This window comes from Humulus lupulus, chromosome 9 (genome assembly GCF_963169125.1).
Source record: "Humulus lupulus chromosome 9, drHumLupu1.1, whole genome shotgun sequence".
Classification (NCBI taxonomy): domain Eukaryota; kingdom Viridiplantae; phylum Streptophyta; class Magnoliopsida; order Rosales; family Cannabaceae; genus Humulus; species Humulus lupulus.
Genome location: NC_084801.1, coordinates 47,023,911 through 47,041,599, shown reverse-complemented (window position 1 = coordinate 47,041,599; position 17,689 = coordinate 47,023,911). Strand labels below are relative to the sequence as shown.

The 17,689-nt window shown below is 36.0% G+C and overlaps 1 protein-coding gene across 1 annotated transcript; it reads right to left on the bottom strand.

Moving 5' to 3' along the window:
* Window positions 1–14,618: 14,618 nt before the first annotated feature.
* Window positions 14,619–15,121, bottom strand: LOC133799678 (uncharacterized). Its single transcript, XM_062237676.1, has 2 exons — window positions 15,022–15,121; window positions 14,619–14,932 (listed from the first exon to the last, which is right to left on the bottom strand). The coding sequence occupies exons 1-2, from the start codon at window positions 15,119–15,121 to the stop codon at window positions 14,619–14,621; spliced, it is 414 nt and encodes a 137-aa protein (XP_062093660.1).
* Between the last annotated feature and the right edge of the window lie 2,568 nt (window positions 15,122–17,689).

Genomic DNA, 17,689 nt, shown 5'->3' with positions numbered 1-17,689 from the left:
TGGGGACATGTGATAAACGGCGTAAGAGTGCTGGAATCAATACTTGCGCACAGGGCACGGCTCAGCCACTGGTAACCGAGGACAACTTAATAATCACTGAGCTCGGTTTAAGCGGGCCAGAGTCAGTGGGGTGAACACTGGGCTTGGCCTAAGCGAGCCAAAGATAGTGGATTAAATAGAGGGTGCAACCTACGGGCGTCGACCCTAGTTGTGCTTGACATGTATACTATTGTTAATTTGATGTATATGATATGCTGAATATCTGGAAACTAGATTATTGGTTATTGACTGATGTCCTGGATTGAATGAGTGTTATGGCTTTCTAGGTAGTTGATTAATGTCCTGTAAATCATTTGGTTATGCTCTGTGAACTACTTGGTTATTGATATTGATTGGGCTATGATACTATGTTTTCTTGCTGGGCCTCGGCCCACGGGTGCTGCGTGGTGTAGGTAAAGGCAAGGGTGAGATGATTCGACCATCAGTTGGAGAGCTCTAGAGGCGAGGGGTACATTGTCAGCTGCTCGGCCGCCACGGTCGAGGGTTTGTACAGGGACAGAGACCTAAAATTTGTATTTTTCCATTAGAGTGGCTTTGATTATTTATAACGTTTGGAAATCCTGTAATTATGTCATTTAAACCCTGATTTGGGATCCCATTTACCAAACATTTATTTTAATGAAAATTATTCGTTTATAACCAAAATCTTTTAGATCTAACATGTTTATGTCTCTAGATTCACATTTGTATTTAAATGACTTGAGTAGCGAGTCTCGCACTATTTCAAACACACAGTGTAACAGTCTTGGTTATCTAGGGCGTTACACTGACAATAGAGATATTAGGCCTTTTTACTAAACCGTGATTCTATAAATTAACGATATCACAACACTCACACTTTTACAAGTTTAGTGGTTGAAATCCATCTAATCAACGAGACAATTTTATTAATCTCTTTAGAGTTCTGGGTGAAATTGTTTCTTACAATTTTAGCAGAGTTTCTGTATATCAAGAATCAATCCCTTATTCTATTCATTCCCCTGGTATTTATGGCGGGTTTTTCTGGACAACTTTGGGTAACCACGTACATAAATATGGTAAATAATAAATTTGGATAACTTCCCATTTACATAGGGATATGATTGCCTACAAAATTTACATTTGTTATCTTGGGTAATAAATGTATAATAAAATCTGGGCATTAATGAGCGTATAAGGAATCTCCAAATCTTTTGGGATCCTTCACTTTTGCGTCATGAACAGGCTTCCACAAGCTGAACACTTCCTTCGATCTGGATGTCAAAGAACTAACCTAACCTGACACGGGCCAAGTTTAGAGTATCTAGAAGGTGATCTGGAGACTATCTGGTTGTCGTAAGCTATCAAGTTTGACTCGTGCTACTCACACTAGAGTTAGCTACATGTTCTACCTGTATGCTTTCTACATGCACTTATCTGCCAGTTGTACCCTGTGCTGAGTGATTCAGTTCATATTTATTTTGGGGTACAACAACTATAAAGTCGTCCATTGATTTAGTCATTGCATGAGTTATGACCCTCTCCTAGTTGTTCATAATTAAAGCTAGGTCTTAATGTCTGTTAACCTCTCTAATTATGTCTTTATCAATTAGTTCCATTGATCCTCTAATGAACATTATTCTATAAATTTTATTATATGAAATTTTTGTTCTCTAACAAAAATTGAGCGCTCTATGTTCAAGTCCCAAATCAACACTAAAAGGAACAACTAATCTGGTTTCATTTAAGTAAGGAGCAGATTCCATGTATGTGAAGTATGTTCCCAGCCACTTGTAGTTCTATGACTCCAAGATATTAGGAATTTGCTCGTAGGAATATTGAACCTTACCCGATAAGTCAAAAGTCATAAAAACACAAATAGGAGTTCCGCTTCTTTGGTCGTGGGGAGTCAGGCTAAAGCATCTGTATTCGTATTATGCTCGCAGGGGACCTAATCGATGGAATAAAACTCAAAATTCTGATAGTTCATCTTTAACCTTAGCTAGATAAGTTTCCATTTTGATTGCTCGAGTGTGGTATTCTCCTAATACCTAGTTAACCCTGAGCTGAGAATAACTAAAACATTGAATTGCTCTTGCTTTCGGCTTCTTCGCTACCCGAATTCCAACCAATAATGCCTTGTCCTTCGCTTCGTTGTTGGAAGCATCGAAACCAAATCTGAGAGGGGTGTGGAAGCGATGTCCTTCGGGTGAGATTAGGATTGTTCTAGCTCCAGATCCGTTCTCGTTTGACGATCTTTCAATGAAGAGTTTCCACAATTCTTGTACTGGTTCCCTCATTGGTTCATCCTGGAACCCCGTACATTCAGCCACGATGTTAGCGAGCACTTGGCCTTTGATTTCTGCTCGTTGTTTATATAGTATCTCGAACTGACTGAGTTCGATGTCCCACTTTTACAAGCATCCCAATATCTCAGGCTTTTGCATGGCCTTTTTTAAAGGTTGATTGTTTAAGACGTGTATAACGTAGGACTGGAAATATGGCCTGAGTTTTCTCGAGGCCAGGATCAAACAGAACATGAGTTTTACAATTAAATGATATTTGGACTCAGTTCCTAGAAGCCTCTTACTCACATAATACACTGGTTTCTATGTTCGATTTCTCCTCAAAGTAACACAGTGCTGATCGCGTTTTCTGTTATGGCTAAGTATAAGTATAAACATTCCCCAGCGACTGGATTTTGATAAAACAGGGGGCTTAGCCAGATGATTCTTCAAATCTTGAAATGCCTGTTCGCATTATTCTATCCATTCAAATCATCTATTCCCCCTGAGTAAGTTGTAGAAGGGAATACATTTGTCTGTGGACTTCGATACGAACCGGTTTAAGGTCGCGACCCTTCCAGTTAGGCTCTACACATCTTTTCATGACATTGGTGAATGAATTTCTAGTAGCAACCTGACCTTCTCTGGGTTTGCTTCGATCCCTTTTGCGTTGACTATGAAGCCTGAGAACTTCCTTGTTGAAACCCCAAAGGTACATTTCTGGGGGTTCAACTTCATGTCGTACTTTTCTCAGCACGCCAAAACATTCTTCCAGATCGCATACATGGTCATTGGCAGTCTTTTATTTGAAAAGCATGTCATCGACATACACCTCCATGTTTTTTCGGATCTGGTTAATGAACATCTTATTGACCAACCTTTGATATATTGCACCAGTGTTCTTTAACCCGAATGGCATGACATTGTAGAAGTATACATTGTGTTTGGTCATGAAGATGGTGTGCTCTTGGTCTGTAGGGTTCATCGTAATCTGGTTGTATCTAGAATACGTGTCCATAAAGAACATGATCTCATGGCAAGTTGTGGTGTTGACTAGCTAATCTATTCTCAGTAGTGGGAAACTGTCTTTAGGACCAGCAATGTTGAGGTCGGAGAAATCGATGCTGATCCTTCAATTTCTGTTTGGCTTCGAGAACAAAACAGGGTTGGCAATCCAAGTCGGATATTTAGCCTCCCTAATGAACCCGCATTTCAATAAGCGAGTTACCTGTTCATCCAAAGCTTCTCCTCACTCTCTTTTCTCAACAGCCTACGTTTCTACACCTTCGCATGCACGTTTTTGTCCATGTTTAATGTATGCATCATCACCCTTGGACTGATTCCCACCATATCCTCATGGAACCAGGAAAAGATGTCAAGGTTTTTTCTTAGAAACACGACCAATTCATTCTTTCTTTCGGTTCCAAGATTTTTTTTCCAATCTTTACTATCGTCGAAGGTACCTCTAGGTCGTGAACAATTTCCTCTAGCTCCTCTAAAGCCTCAAGCTCATGTCTGTCTTTGCCTAATCTTGGATCAATTTCTTCGGGTTGAGCAACCTCATTTCCAACTTCCTTGGGTTCTACTACCTCTATGGCAATTACCAATGCCAGAGGTTCCTCATTATCTTTGATTATTACCATTGCTTTCTGTTCAAGTTGTGATTTTCCCTTCATAGTAATGCCACAACATTCCCTAGCATCAAACACCATCAGTGCAGGTCTCCCTAAAATTTCATTGTAGGCAGTCAAACAGTCAATTACCTTGAGCATCTTTGCGACAACTCGCGCCTCATCGCCCAATGTTACTAAAAGCTCGATTTTCCTATGGCTTCCATCACCTCTCTTGAAAATCTGTAAAGGGTAATAGATGTCACCATGAGATCGGCTACAAATAGCCCTATCTTTTCAAGGGTGGACCTGAATAGCACATCCACGAAGCTCCCATTGTCAATCAATATTTTGCGCACCCTCCGGTTAGCGAGTTGAATAATTATCACCACTAGATCATTATGAGAGAATTGAGCATGGCTAGTATCTTCTTTCGTAAAAATGATTGATTGTTTATCCAATCATTGTTGTTTAGATAACCTTTGCTCCAAAACAAACTTGGTGCCATCATGTGTTTTAAGCTCCTGGATATATCTCTTCTGGGCTCCATTCCTCGTTCCTTCCAGACGAGGTCCGCATGCAATAGTGGCTATATCCCACCCTTCAATAGGAGGAGGGATAATTTGATTTCCATGAGATGGTTGAGTTGTGTTGGATTGACTTGGTTACCCAGAGCAGATTGAAGGTTCCGCCTTACCAGTTGGTTAGGAGCTACCCTATTCCTAGCGTATTAGGCTAACGGTCCAACTCGAATGAGAGTCTCGATTTCATCCTTTAGCTGACAACAATCGTCTGTGTTATGGCCGATGTCGTTGTGGTATGGGCAAAAATTTTTCGAGTCACTCTTTGCCTTTTGATGTTTCATGGGCTTAGGATTTTTCCATGGAAGATAGGTAGAATTAGCTAGATAAATATGTTATTGTGTATCTGATAGTTTGGTAAAAGTGGTGAAGATAGAAGTGTACTTTTCCCTGTGCTTATTTTCATAGACCCGTTCTGGTCCCCGTCACCATTCTATTTTCTTTTATTACCTCCTACCTGGTTGTTCTGGGTAGCGGCTGGGCCATAGATGAAACATCCGCCACCACTCTAGTAGGCTAAACAAGGGTCTGGATGGTTCCTGTGATAGTAGATTCCGCCTCTTCTAGATTTATAAATTCTTGAGCTCGAGCCAAGAATTCATCTACACTTTTCACTCCTTTCCTCTAGAGCTACTTCCATAGATCTCCGGCTACAATGATTTTGTTTCTCATGGCCATGAGCTTGGCACTATCATCAGCATCTCTAGCTCAGGCTGCTACATTAGTAATTCGATTGACGTAGGTCTTCAAGGACTTATTGGGCTGTTGCTTAATGTTGGCCAGTGAGTCGACCTCCACTCGATCCACTTTGACAACTCAAAATTGTGTCTTGAACTTGAAGGACAACTTTTTTTAGGAGGTGATTGAGTGCTTCTTAAATTTGTTGAACCATTGCTTGCCTGTTTGGTCAATGTAGCTGGGAATAGAACACACCACAGGTCGAGGCTCACATTGTGGGCCATCATCAGAGTGTTGAAGGTCCTAATGTGCTTAGACAGATCAATGGTTTCGTTATATGTGGGCATAGTTGGCATCCTGAAGCCAACGAAATATGAAGCTACTGCGATATGAGGAGCAAAAGGCTCGAGCTCTTCATCATAATCGCAAGCATCTATATTTTTCCCAGACAAGATCCTCTTCATTTGCTCCTCCATTAGGGCCAGCCGTTTGAGGGTTGGATCCCTCGTCTCTAGCTTATTTGGGAGCTCGTTACCAGCTCCCATCCTATTGTGTGTGTTAGGTGGGTGATTGTCCCTCCAAGCTTGACCTCGAAAAAATGCGGGCCGGGGTATCTTGGGTTTTTCTAGAAAAATTACAACACTTGCAAAAATATTCACAAAAATTTAAGAGACTAAATAAAACCTAAAGAGATCTCTGTCTACAACTTTGGGCCTTCACAAGTAGTATTGATCCATTTATCCATTTAATTTTGAATTAAAATAACTTTTAATTATCTTAAACAAATTTTAAGAATAATTAACTTGGGATATAATGCCCGATAAGTTATTAGGCCTAGTTTTGAATTGGGCTCAAACAATTAATTCAAAATAAAACAATTTTTAATTATGGGCTAAAATTAATTAGGCCCATAATTTAAATGGATAACTTAGATGCAAGCCCTATGGTTTAGAAACCCTAGGGGTGGCTGCAAGAGGCTCGGCATGGGGCAGGAGGCAAGTGGCTGGGAGGTGCGGCAGCAGCTAGTGGCTCGGCATGGGCGCGCGCGAGGCTGGCAGGCGACGGGGCACGGGTGGCTCAGGCGCAGGGGCGCGGGTGGCTCTGGCGCAGGGGCGTGGGCATGCGCAAGACTGGGTGCGCAGGGGCTCGCGGCTAGTCTTAGGCTTGGGCTTCTTGGCATGGAACGTGGGGCTCGGGCCTTAAATAATTTTTCCAAATAATTCAATGTAGAAAATTAAATTACAAAAAATTCCTATGCCCCAAAATGGCTTACATTTTTCATCTAGAAATTTAAGAACAATTCCTAAACTAAAAACAACATATAATTAACGACCCTAAAGAATAAACTTTAATCATACATACATCCATCCATTCACACATATTACAATAACATAAGAATGCATATTATGCCCACACAGTAATTAAGGTATGCATAGATTAATGACCGCTCTGGTACCAATTGTTAGGAACTAGTTTCCTAATACGCAGCGGAATGGTGGTGGGTTGGCCCAGTGTACAACAAAAATTTTGTAACATATTTAAACTACCTTTAAATATGCGGATCCATTAATATACATACATTAATCATAAGCAGGAAAAAAATAGAAAACATACCTCTTGATGCCTATCAAGTGTCCTTGCGTTCTTTTCGTAATTTGAACGAACTTCCTATCCAAGCTACTCCTAGGTACTCACACCAAGATCTTCCACAATGTTCTCTACACTTCAAGAAGTGTGTGGGCATTTAGAGAATAAATGATAGTTAAATTTCTTATTTAACTTGATGTACTCAACACATGAGATCAAGAGAATAGGCCTGAGATTGGTTCTCTTTCTTTTTCAGGGAGAGATAGAAAAGTATCGTTCTTTTCCTTTACAACGAATTGACTGAGTGTCTCTCCTATTTTCTGATAAGTCTAACTTAAATGGAAAATATTTAAATTTAAAAAATAAATCTTTAACCAATTTACAATTTATCTTTTAATTAATTAATTATCTCATTAATGAAAATATCCAAAAACTAACTTTTGAATTTTTCATTAATTAATTAAATAAATAAAATTGAAAAATCTATCCCTGAAAATTGTGCAGTACACACCACACACAGTCCATGGACTGTTCGTGGTCATGTACTACCCTATATTTTAGGGATATTTGATTTTTCCATAATTATTTAATTATTTATTCAAACTACGTTATGAGATAAAAATCCAACAACCTGATAATTAATTCAAATTTGAATTAAATATCTTTTTTAACTAATTATCAAATATAATTAATTATTTGAATAAATATCAATCTTTTAAATTCAAATCCAATTTGAACTTATCAGATTATTATCTCCCACTCTAATAAAGATATTTAATTAATTCTACCAATTAATTAAAGACCAATTTAAATAAAATAATAATTTTGAAATTAAGTATTTAATTTATTATAATTCTAAAAATTATAATTAATTAATTATTTAATATAATTTCAAAAATAAATTTAATTATTTAATATAATTTCAAAAATTACACAATAATTAAATATTAATTAATTTGTTAATTACAACTAATTGTAATTAATTAATTAATCACTATTATCACATAATTGCATATTTGACCCGAAGAACAAATGTCTTCTTAAATATGTCTTTCAACCATTTTTCCCTTTATATCAACTTTTGCCTTGAATAGTGTTTATAGAACCGATATGGGGACCTATGGACCTATAATTCCAAGCTCCAATAAATTTGAGATTATTAATTAACCTCTTTAATTAAATAATCTTAATTTATTAATCTCATGATTACTCCACTATAAATATGAGCCTGAACTCTTGTAATTATAGACATTTCATTTACTGAGTACTTTATAAAATAAAACGTCCATTGATATAATAATTACATACAAATTAATCCCCTAATAATGGTTCAAATTAATCGGGAATAAAATTATCGTTTTACCCTTTTAATTATATCTTGTTTCCTTAAGTACCATTGACTTTACTAGTGAAGGTTAATTCATAACTAAATTATGAATTTGAGCTCAATAACCTTTTCAGTCCCAAAAATCAACCCTTAAGAGAACCATTATTCAATCTCTTACGAGAAGGTATAGATTCCATATCTATATACTATGTCCCAAGCCATTTACATTAATGAGTTCCCAAAACAAAAGTTTCTAGCCTGATCATTCTGACAGACCCTAACGAGTGAATCAAAGAACTCATATAACATAAACATGAGTTCATAGTAACTTCAGGATTAAGATCTATTTGTATATGATCATCAGTTGATATATTTAATTAATACTTCGAAATGGTATTTAACTAAGTAATAATAAATATATCTGGTCCAGTTCTATATATTCTCTAATATATAAAGTACCTCCACTAAAGTGTTCTACTACACTAGTAATCCGAATCTAGATCACATGTATTCGCAATACAAGTGGACAGTACTTGTAGTAATTAATCTAAAGATTCCATAACTTTATTTTACTACGAACTATTTAAGTTCATTTATCTCACACACAATCCTCTCATACCAATACGTGGTTGAGATCACATACATGAACTTAAGAATTTTTCTGATATTTACTTAATATTATAACAAAATAATATGGTCCATAAAATATATGCATAACAAATTCAGTTTATTTATTTATTTCTTAAAATAATGTCTGCTACACATGCTTTCAGGGCACAATTCCCAACATAGATCGAGGAGCTGGATTATTAGCGTGAGATCGCGGGGCATATGTGTCTATAGCAGGTATAGAATGTCTCCTTTCATTCTTGTGCCCTTGTGCATTCCTTTGTGGGTGTGGTGGTGTTGGATGATGAATAGGTGAGGGAGGATTCCGTATTGGTGAATAATTTGTTTACCATCTGGACGGACCGAATTGGCGCGCCCATTGTGTACTCTGATTTCTGACATTGGTGGCAACACAGAATTATTATGTGGTACCTGACCGGCTAGCTGAGGCATTGGTGGATAAACAGGGATTTCCACCCTTCTTGATGTGGTCTCAACTTGCCCTGCCTGGCCAGATTGATTTCTGTGAGTGTGAGTCACTTGTCCATTCCTGCGGATATTAGCAGGAGGGTTGTTCCTAGGAGTCCATTTAGAAGACACAGAGCTTGGTGTTGTTGTTCTGACGAAACGACTTATAGTAGGTTGATTATTTCGGTGGAACTGAGATCTGTGGGACACTTTGCCTCCTTCCGACATTCTCGTTGGTTGCAGAAGGAGGTAGTTGAGCCACGATATCATCTATTGGCCTATTAGCCTGGGAAAGGTGGCTCCTCAACTGAGCATTCCATTTCAATGGAGGTTAGGTACCCAAGATTGGGGTTTTGTGTGTAACATCCCGTGCTTTGAACACCCGTTAATAGCTAGTTGTAGCCAATGAAGAATTATGTGAAATATTATTGGATAAATGACATTATATGAATTTGTGATGATTCGTGAATTTTTATAGTCGTTGTGATGATCCGGTAAAGGATCCAGCTTTATGCAAAGCAAGATTTGTCTCAGACCAAGGAACAAACCCTAATGGGAGAAAAATATCGAATTAAATAAAATAGGAAACACTATGGCATAAAAATATCAATTTTGTCTAAAAACTGAGACTTTATAGTCGAGCCAATAAGTTTAAGAAAAATTTATTGAGGTTTGAATTCCAATCAACCAGGCTTAAGAATAAGTATTTCTTGCTCAGGCCACTAATGACATTTTGGTTAATTTGATAAAATTACCAAAATTATGTGATATGTGACAAATTTATTTTTGGGTTACATTTAATTTAATTAATTAAGCTTGGAGATTTTTAAAAACTATAAGTTAAAAGTTAAGGGAAATTTATAGCACAAAATTCTCAAAGAGCCCTTGGATACTTTAAATGTGAGGTAAAATAAGAAAGGACATAAAAGTAATTTCCAAGGGTAGAGAATTCAAGAGCACACACACCCCAAAGAGAATAGGAAAAGTCTAACCCATTCACAAGCTAAGGGTTTAATCATTATTTTGTTTTATCTCAAAGCAATTTTCTCTACCATTTTTCCCCCAAAACCGAGGCACCATCTTCCCCTTCCCATTTCATATTTTTTTCTAACAACGAAAAAGAAAATTTAGAGGCTCTCTCTCCCTCTCATTTCGTTCCTCTCTCAAGGAGAGACTCCATTGAAGCTAGTGGTCAATCCTAAGTAAGACCAAGCTCAAGGTAAGTGAAATCCTCTCTTGTGATTCATTCTTCTCCTTCTTCCATTGAAGCTAGTGTTCAATCCTAAGCAAGAATAAGATCAAGGTAAGTGAAATCCTCTCTTGTGATTCATTCTTCTCCTTCTTCTTCAAACTCAAAACCCTAGGGTTCCTTGTGCATGCATGCGATCTAAAATTCGTGCATGGCCTTGTTCTTATGTTCTAGGGTTCAAGAGAAGCCTTACTAGTCGGATCTCCAAGTTGAGCATCATTGTGATCAAATAAAGCAAGGTAAGAGGTTTTTGTGACCTTGCATGTTCTTGTCCCTTATCTAAGTTTCTTTCTACCCTAATCCTTTTCTTAAAATATGTTTGTGGGACTTAGGGCTTGGTTTTGAGTGTTTAGAGCACCAAAGGAAGGTTTTGAAGAGATAAAGAACAGATCTCCAAGCTAGGGCTTCCAAAGGCAGAATCTATGGTTGAGTTCTTTATGTTTTGTGGTGATTCATGTAGATCTGGTTGTATATGGTGTTTCAATAGTTTTTTAGCTTATTTTATGCTTAAGGTTGAGATTTATGTGCGGTATGATGATTTTCATGCATACATGTGGCTAGGGTTATGCATGCATGCATGTGGCTAGTGCTTATTGATGTTAGGTTGTCTAAAAATGTATGCTGCCAAAACTTCGTGGTCTGGCTTCCAACATTTCAGATCGCACTCTGCTGCCTCTGTGTTTGAAAATTATTTGTGTAGTTTCAGAGTTCTTTGTGAGTACTTGATTATAGGCTTTGTAAAATCGTAAAAATGTATTTTTTTTAACCTAATTTATGAACGTTTTTGCATTTCGATGTAAATCTGGAAAATTTATGGACAGCATGCACTGCCCAGATTGGTTTAGCTTTTGAACGCGTTATACTAATAAAAAAGCTATGAAATTTGGTAGAGTGTTAGTTTAATCATGTATAATTGTCACTGTAAATCTTTATAGGAAAATGTGTTAAGGTGTAAGAGATATAAATTTTCAAAGTTTTCCATAGGATGTGGAAACAAATCTTCTGGGCAGCATGCACTGCCCAGATTGCTTTACATATTTTGATGAGTTTTATTATTCCAAAAATTATGAAATTTTTAAGAAAACTAATTTAGACATTTATAAAGATCTCTGTAAAATTTTAGAAAGAACTAGGTTACGGTGTAAGATAAGTGAATTTTCAAAATTACCTTAAAATCTGGGAAAAACTTCTGGGCAGCAGGCACTTCCCAGATTTCTTTACAAATTTGAATGAGTTTTGCCATCCAAAAAATTATGAAATTTGAGGAAATTAGTTAAGATTTGTATAAGGACTTCTGTAAAATTTTAGAGAAAAATGTGCCATGGTTTAAGAGAAATAATTTTTCTAAGTTTGTCCTACAAACTGAAAGGTAGTAATTTTGAACCTTAACGAAAAATGATTTTTGGGAGGTTAGCTCTCTTAACCTAAAACAAGTTTTGACGCGAAGCTTTTACCTAGTTCCTGTCCTTATGACATAGAACACGTTAACGATAGTTTAAGGGTTTTTGCCCAAAACTCAACTTAGGGCAAAAGTTTAAAAGGAGATTTTACCCCTTGAATTAAATAGTGGAAGTAAAGTTTTGGAAATGAGAAGAAATAATCCTTTGTAAAGATAACTAAGAATTTGGAGACTTAACCAATCCCAAATGAGCTTGAGATAATTTAAAAGTTGATTTTTTTTTACCATTTTTAAGTTAAGGGTCCAATTTCCCTTCTGTTCAAAAATAGCGTAAAAAGAGATCCTAGGTTATGGATAAAAATGGTGAGAATGGGGGTTGGGTTTTTGTAGAATCTTTAAGAGAACGGGATAACATTGTCATATATTATTTTTAAAGGGTCAAAAAGCGGTATTTTGGTAAATGATAGAAAATGGTAAAGTTTTGTGAGAGGAAGACAAGTTGGTATTTTTCTAAGATAGGAGTTGAGTAGAACTCCCTTTTCCAAAAACCAAAATACGAGTTATCCGAGAAGAGAGTTCTCTAGTTAATGACTATTAAGATGCACGGCACGGAGAGAAAGTTGCGGTGAGGCCGATTTTCTCATGATATTGTAAAGACTGAAATGAAACCTGGCCTTATACACTATAAATCAGAAAATCATAATTTCCAAAGTCCTTAAATAAAATTTAAAAGTCCATACTAACCATATGAATACCATAGTCTAAAAGTCTAAATTCAAAGTCCTTAACAAAAGTTATTAAACTACTAAAACTTAAAAAGTCCACAAAATGCCCAAAGTCCAAAGAAAGTAAGTTCCTAAAGAGAAATAAAAAGTCCTCCTTCATCATCATTCCCTTCCTTTCCTTCATTTCTCCTTCCCAATTTCCAATTCCAAAATAATGTAAACCTTGAAATAGAAAAATAAATTAAAACAAAAATACTAAGTATGAATTTTGAATTGCGAGGTTCTTAAATTCTTACAAGTCAAGCCACGTCATATGAGGTTCCCATCTTAATTCATTCAGTTTCTTGTGCAGCAGATGATGTTGTAGATGGAGCATTAATAGAACCAGAAGGTGAATGCGAAGCAGAAACATTTTCACTAGCACTAGCAGCAGCAGTTGTAGTATCACCTGTGATCTCTGCAATATATCAATAAATTCCATATATTATATACTTCCATAAATATGATTCAAACACTAATTACAATTAAAATACCAAATATTTTTTTTAACAACTTACTAGACTCGAGAATCTCTGATGTCTCTAGCACTTCTACTTCATCCATGTAGTCTCGAACAATGATTAGTTGATGTGAATTTCTCCACCAATTTTTGAGACATATTAAACATTCAACCATTTTAGGACTTAGTGAGTTCATAAAAGGATCTAAAATCCAACCTCCAGTTGAAAAAGCAGTCTCAGAAGCAACCATTTCAATTGGTACCCTCAATCATAGGTTCATCATCCTTAGTTAGATACCTATCAACATCATTCTTTGTCTTACCACCATCTTCCTCTTTCCTTTATTGTACAAACTCATCATGCAACAAAGCATACTTCTTCAAACTAGAACTAGAAGTGAATGAGGAAGAGGAAGAACCACTAGCTTGAGGCTGAGGCTGAAGTAATGTAGAACCCCCACCACCATAAAAATCTAACAGTGATTGTAATTTTTGTTCTATCTCATGAACCATTTGAGCGCATGTTAGTGGACAATAAAAAATTTGAAGCAATGGTTAAGATACTTGAGCTTGTATATTGGGTCAAGAACAAAGGCAATTATAAGGGCCTCATTACATTCCTCACTCTTTCCTAGTATTTTTCATATTTTACTTTCATGCTCTATGCCATAATTGCTAACAACGAGTCATCCTCCTCAACTGCCATTCTATACAAAGTGTGATGCATATTACATATTTAAATAAAGTACTTGTCTACCGTAACTTAGGTTGATCCTCTAAACCTTAATGTCACCTCATAGAAAGTCTCCAAAAACTTCACAAAGATCGTTGCATTCACCCAGTCTGTTTCAGTAGGCGGCCCCTCCTTTTTCTTTCCATCTTTGTCAAACTCATCAAAATACTTCAAGAAATTTGCATCTGACATTAAACTTTCAAATACCTTTTGTAATTTAAAGAACAATTGAACATGAGATATGTAGAGTTCCACCTCGTTTGGCATTCAATTCCTTCTTCTATAACAATTTCTTTAAACCTTTTGAGCCTAGTGGGAGAAAACCTAACATATCTTACAGCATGTCTAATGCAAGCAATCGAATCATGCCTCTCTTTTAATCCTTCATTGAAAATCAAGTTTACAATATGAGCACAACATCTCAAATGTAAAAACTTCCCATCTAAAATGAGACCATTTTCCTTTTCTCTAAACCGTCTCTTAAAAAACCGAATAGAAACATCATTTGAAGAAGCATTGTCCACCATAATGGATTTTTTTTTTAAAAGCTCCAATCATTGAAACAATTCTCAATCTCTTTACCAATAGTCTCCCCCTTGTAATCTACCACTTGGAAAAAAATTACGATTCTTTTCTGATAGTGGAAATGAGAGTCAACCCAATGCGTCGTGATGACCATATAATTCAAATCCTGAATAGAAGTCCATGTATCAGTGGTGATGGAGACCCTCTCATGCTTTAAAATATTTTTCAAATTCCTTTTCTCTTCATCATACAATTTCAACAAATCCTGAGCAATAGTCATCCGGAGAGGGATATCACACCTAGGTTGTATGGTTCTAACAAATTGTTAGAAACCCTCCCCCTGAACATGTCTAAAAGGTAACTCATCCAACACAATGTACTTTGATAAGGAAAGCCTGCATGCCTCTTTGTTATAGGCCACCAAAACTAAATTTGTTTCCCCCTCCTTCCCTCCTTTTATCGGCTTAAAACTTAAAGCCTTTTGCTTTTTCTCATCAACCTTATACCGACTAAACTCACAAACATTCCTAAAGTGATTCAAAAGATGACTAGTTCCATGCTTTTTACTATCATAGAAGAACTCACTGCCACAATAACAACAAATGCACTTAGGTATCTCTTCTTTATTGTTAGGATCAACTGGGGGCAATTTTTTGAAATGCTCTCAAATATTTGACTCTTTTGTTTTTTTTTTTTTGGAGGCAAAGGAGGTTTTCCTCTTTTTTTACCCATTCCTTTAGGTTTGCCTTGGGCCTGATCTATAGGAGTTTTATCATTGGTAGGTGGAGGTGGTGGAGTTTCATCTACTTGATCTTGACTTATATCCATAATCTATAGAGCACAAAAACATATATAATATAATGATTAACAACAAAGCAGACCTAAAATCAACAAATTCAGTCCAGTACAATAGATAGAGCAGAGGCATAGAAAAACAATCCAATTTCAATATCCACTAAATATCAAATATACATCAAAGTTAAACTAATAACAATTTTAATTTTACATATGCAATCAAGCAAAGAAATTCCAAATTTCAAATATCCAAGTCCAATATCTATTAAACAAACTAATAACAATTTCAATTTAATCTCAAATTCTTACTACACTTTTGTTCATCCTAATCACACATTAAAATTTATTTAATATATAATATAAATATACATTGATATATACATTTAAATTGTAAAATAAAAAAAAATTACCTCTGTCTAGTGTGGCAGACGTGACCCTGCTTGCCTAGTGGTGCCAAATATCCCTTTTCCCTTCCCTTTGCCATGCAAGCATTGACGAGTTTTCGTTACATTGTAGAACCTATAGAGCGAGAGAGAGAGAGAGAGAGAGAGAGAGAGAGAGAGAAAGGGAGAAGAAGAGAGGCGGTGGTGGTTAGTATTGGTGGGTTCTCGGAGAAGAGCAAAAGGGGGCAGTGGTGGTACTGGTGGGGACTGGGAGTCGGGAGGACCGTGGGTTGGGTGGTGGTGTCCAGTGGTGGTGGTGGTGTTGGTGGGTGGTGGAATCGCGTGAGGGAGGGTGGTGAGAAGAAGTAAGGGAGTGAGAGAGAGAGTGAAGAAAGAGTTGGGTCAGATTCGAGGGGGGGTGGGTCCTTTAGTTTTTAGGATTTTTTTTTAAAAAAAAACTAAAATAAAATTAAAACTAAAACTAAAAAATTGAAAAAAAAATAGGGTCAATGGGTTTGGGTGCCCGAACCCGACCCAATGAGACCCTCGAGTTGAGCTTGACCCGACCTTACCTTTCGAGTATCGTCATTTTTCGAGTTGCAGGTCGGGCGAGTCCTACGGGATTTCAAGTTTTCGGGTCCATATGTGCACCCCTATGTTAGATAGGTTAATTGGATGGTGGCATAATTGTTTGCATGTTTCAGTTTTATGTATGTGTGATGCTAAAAGTAAATTGTTCATGATTTGTGTATGTTTATGATTGTTTATGTGTGTTTTATTTTGTTGTATAAAATTCATAAACTCTGTACAAGAAATCATAGTTTGAAAATTCTACAAAAATAAAAAGAAAATTTCAATTTTTCGTTCAACCTAAAATATATGTATATATTTTTAAGTATTATTTGTTAGGAAAATATATATTGCCTCAATGGAATTGGTAAAAAGACCTTACAACTCTAAGAAAAATATACAAATAAACAAGATTGATTAAGTAATGTTACAACTCTATGACTGAAAAATACAAATAGAATAAGAAGAAGTAGAAGAGTGAATATAAAATTACAACTCTAAACAAAAGATACAAATAAAGTAATAGTGTTTGTAACAAAAAAAATGAAATGATTACAACTCTAAATAATAAATAGAAGTACATATAAAAGAAGAATAAGAAGATGAAAAGCAATAGAATAAAAGAAAAGAACAATAACAATAAACAAAGAACTCTCACTCACACAACCAAAGTGAAGAGTGTGGGGATCACCAACTTGAACAAGGTTTGAAACCTTTCTCCAAAAGTTTATTTCCCCCTTTCTAGAATTGTCAATCCTCTATGTGTTTTTTAGTCAAGTGCTCTAATGGATACAAAAATTGTGTCTTACAAGTGAGCAATAGACTCTTATTTATAGAGTTCAGAGACACCCAATGAATTTCAAATTCCACCAACCCCCATGGCTGTTACCAATGATTAATTGGATGTTTATGGAATTAAAAGGGAGATTTGGGAGTTATTTGTGTTTTTGGAGCTGTTAAAAAATTGTTGGAAAAACTGAAATTTTTGGCAGTCAACCACACTGGTCGCGCCCAGGAGTATTAGTGGCGTTGGTCACTGGTCTCTGTCTACCAAGCCGCGACCACCAGTACTCCTGGTTGCGACCGCTGCCCAATTTCAGCACACAAAATTATGTTGTGTTTCCAAATGGTTCCAAATCATTACCAATTGATTTTGTAACTCCCAAACACATTATTGGGGTTAAAATCAAGTCTCCAACAACCATTTTACTTATGGCTTTAAGAAGTTCAACTCAAAATCGTGTAACAACAAATCTACACAATAATTGACAATATTTGGAAGTAACAAAATTGTAACTGAATTCGTAACACCAAATATGTTACATATTTGAATATTCACATATTTCCAAATATTGTAACTCTCTTTTATATGTTACAATATGTGACACTTTTTATCACATTTATTTAATCTAAAACATTATATTATAAAATAATATAACATTCCCCCACTAGATTAAATAGTTATCTATTGTAACACTTATTTAATCAATCAATATTATATTTTAAAATATAACATATCCCCCACTTGATTAAATAATAACTCTCTCTTATAGAATCCATTGCATTTGTGCATAAAGTAAAATGTTTTTCAACTTGAACTTTACTATAGTGTAACTATCACAAAATTTGTTGAAAATTTGGTTGCACT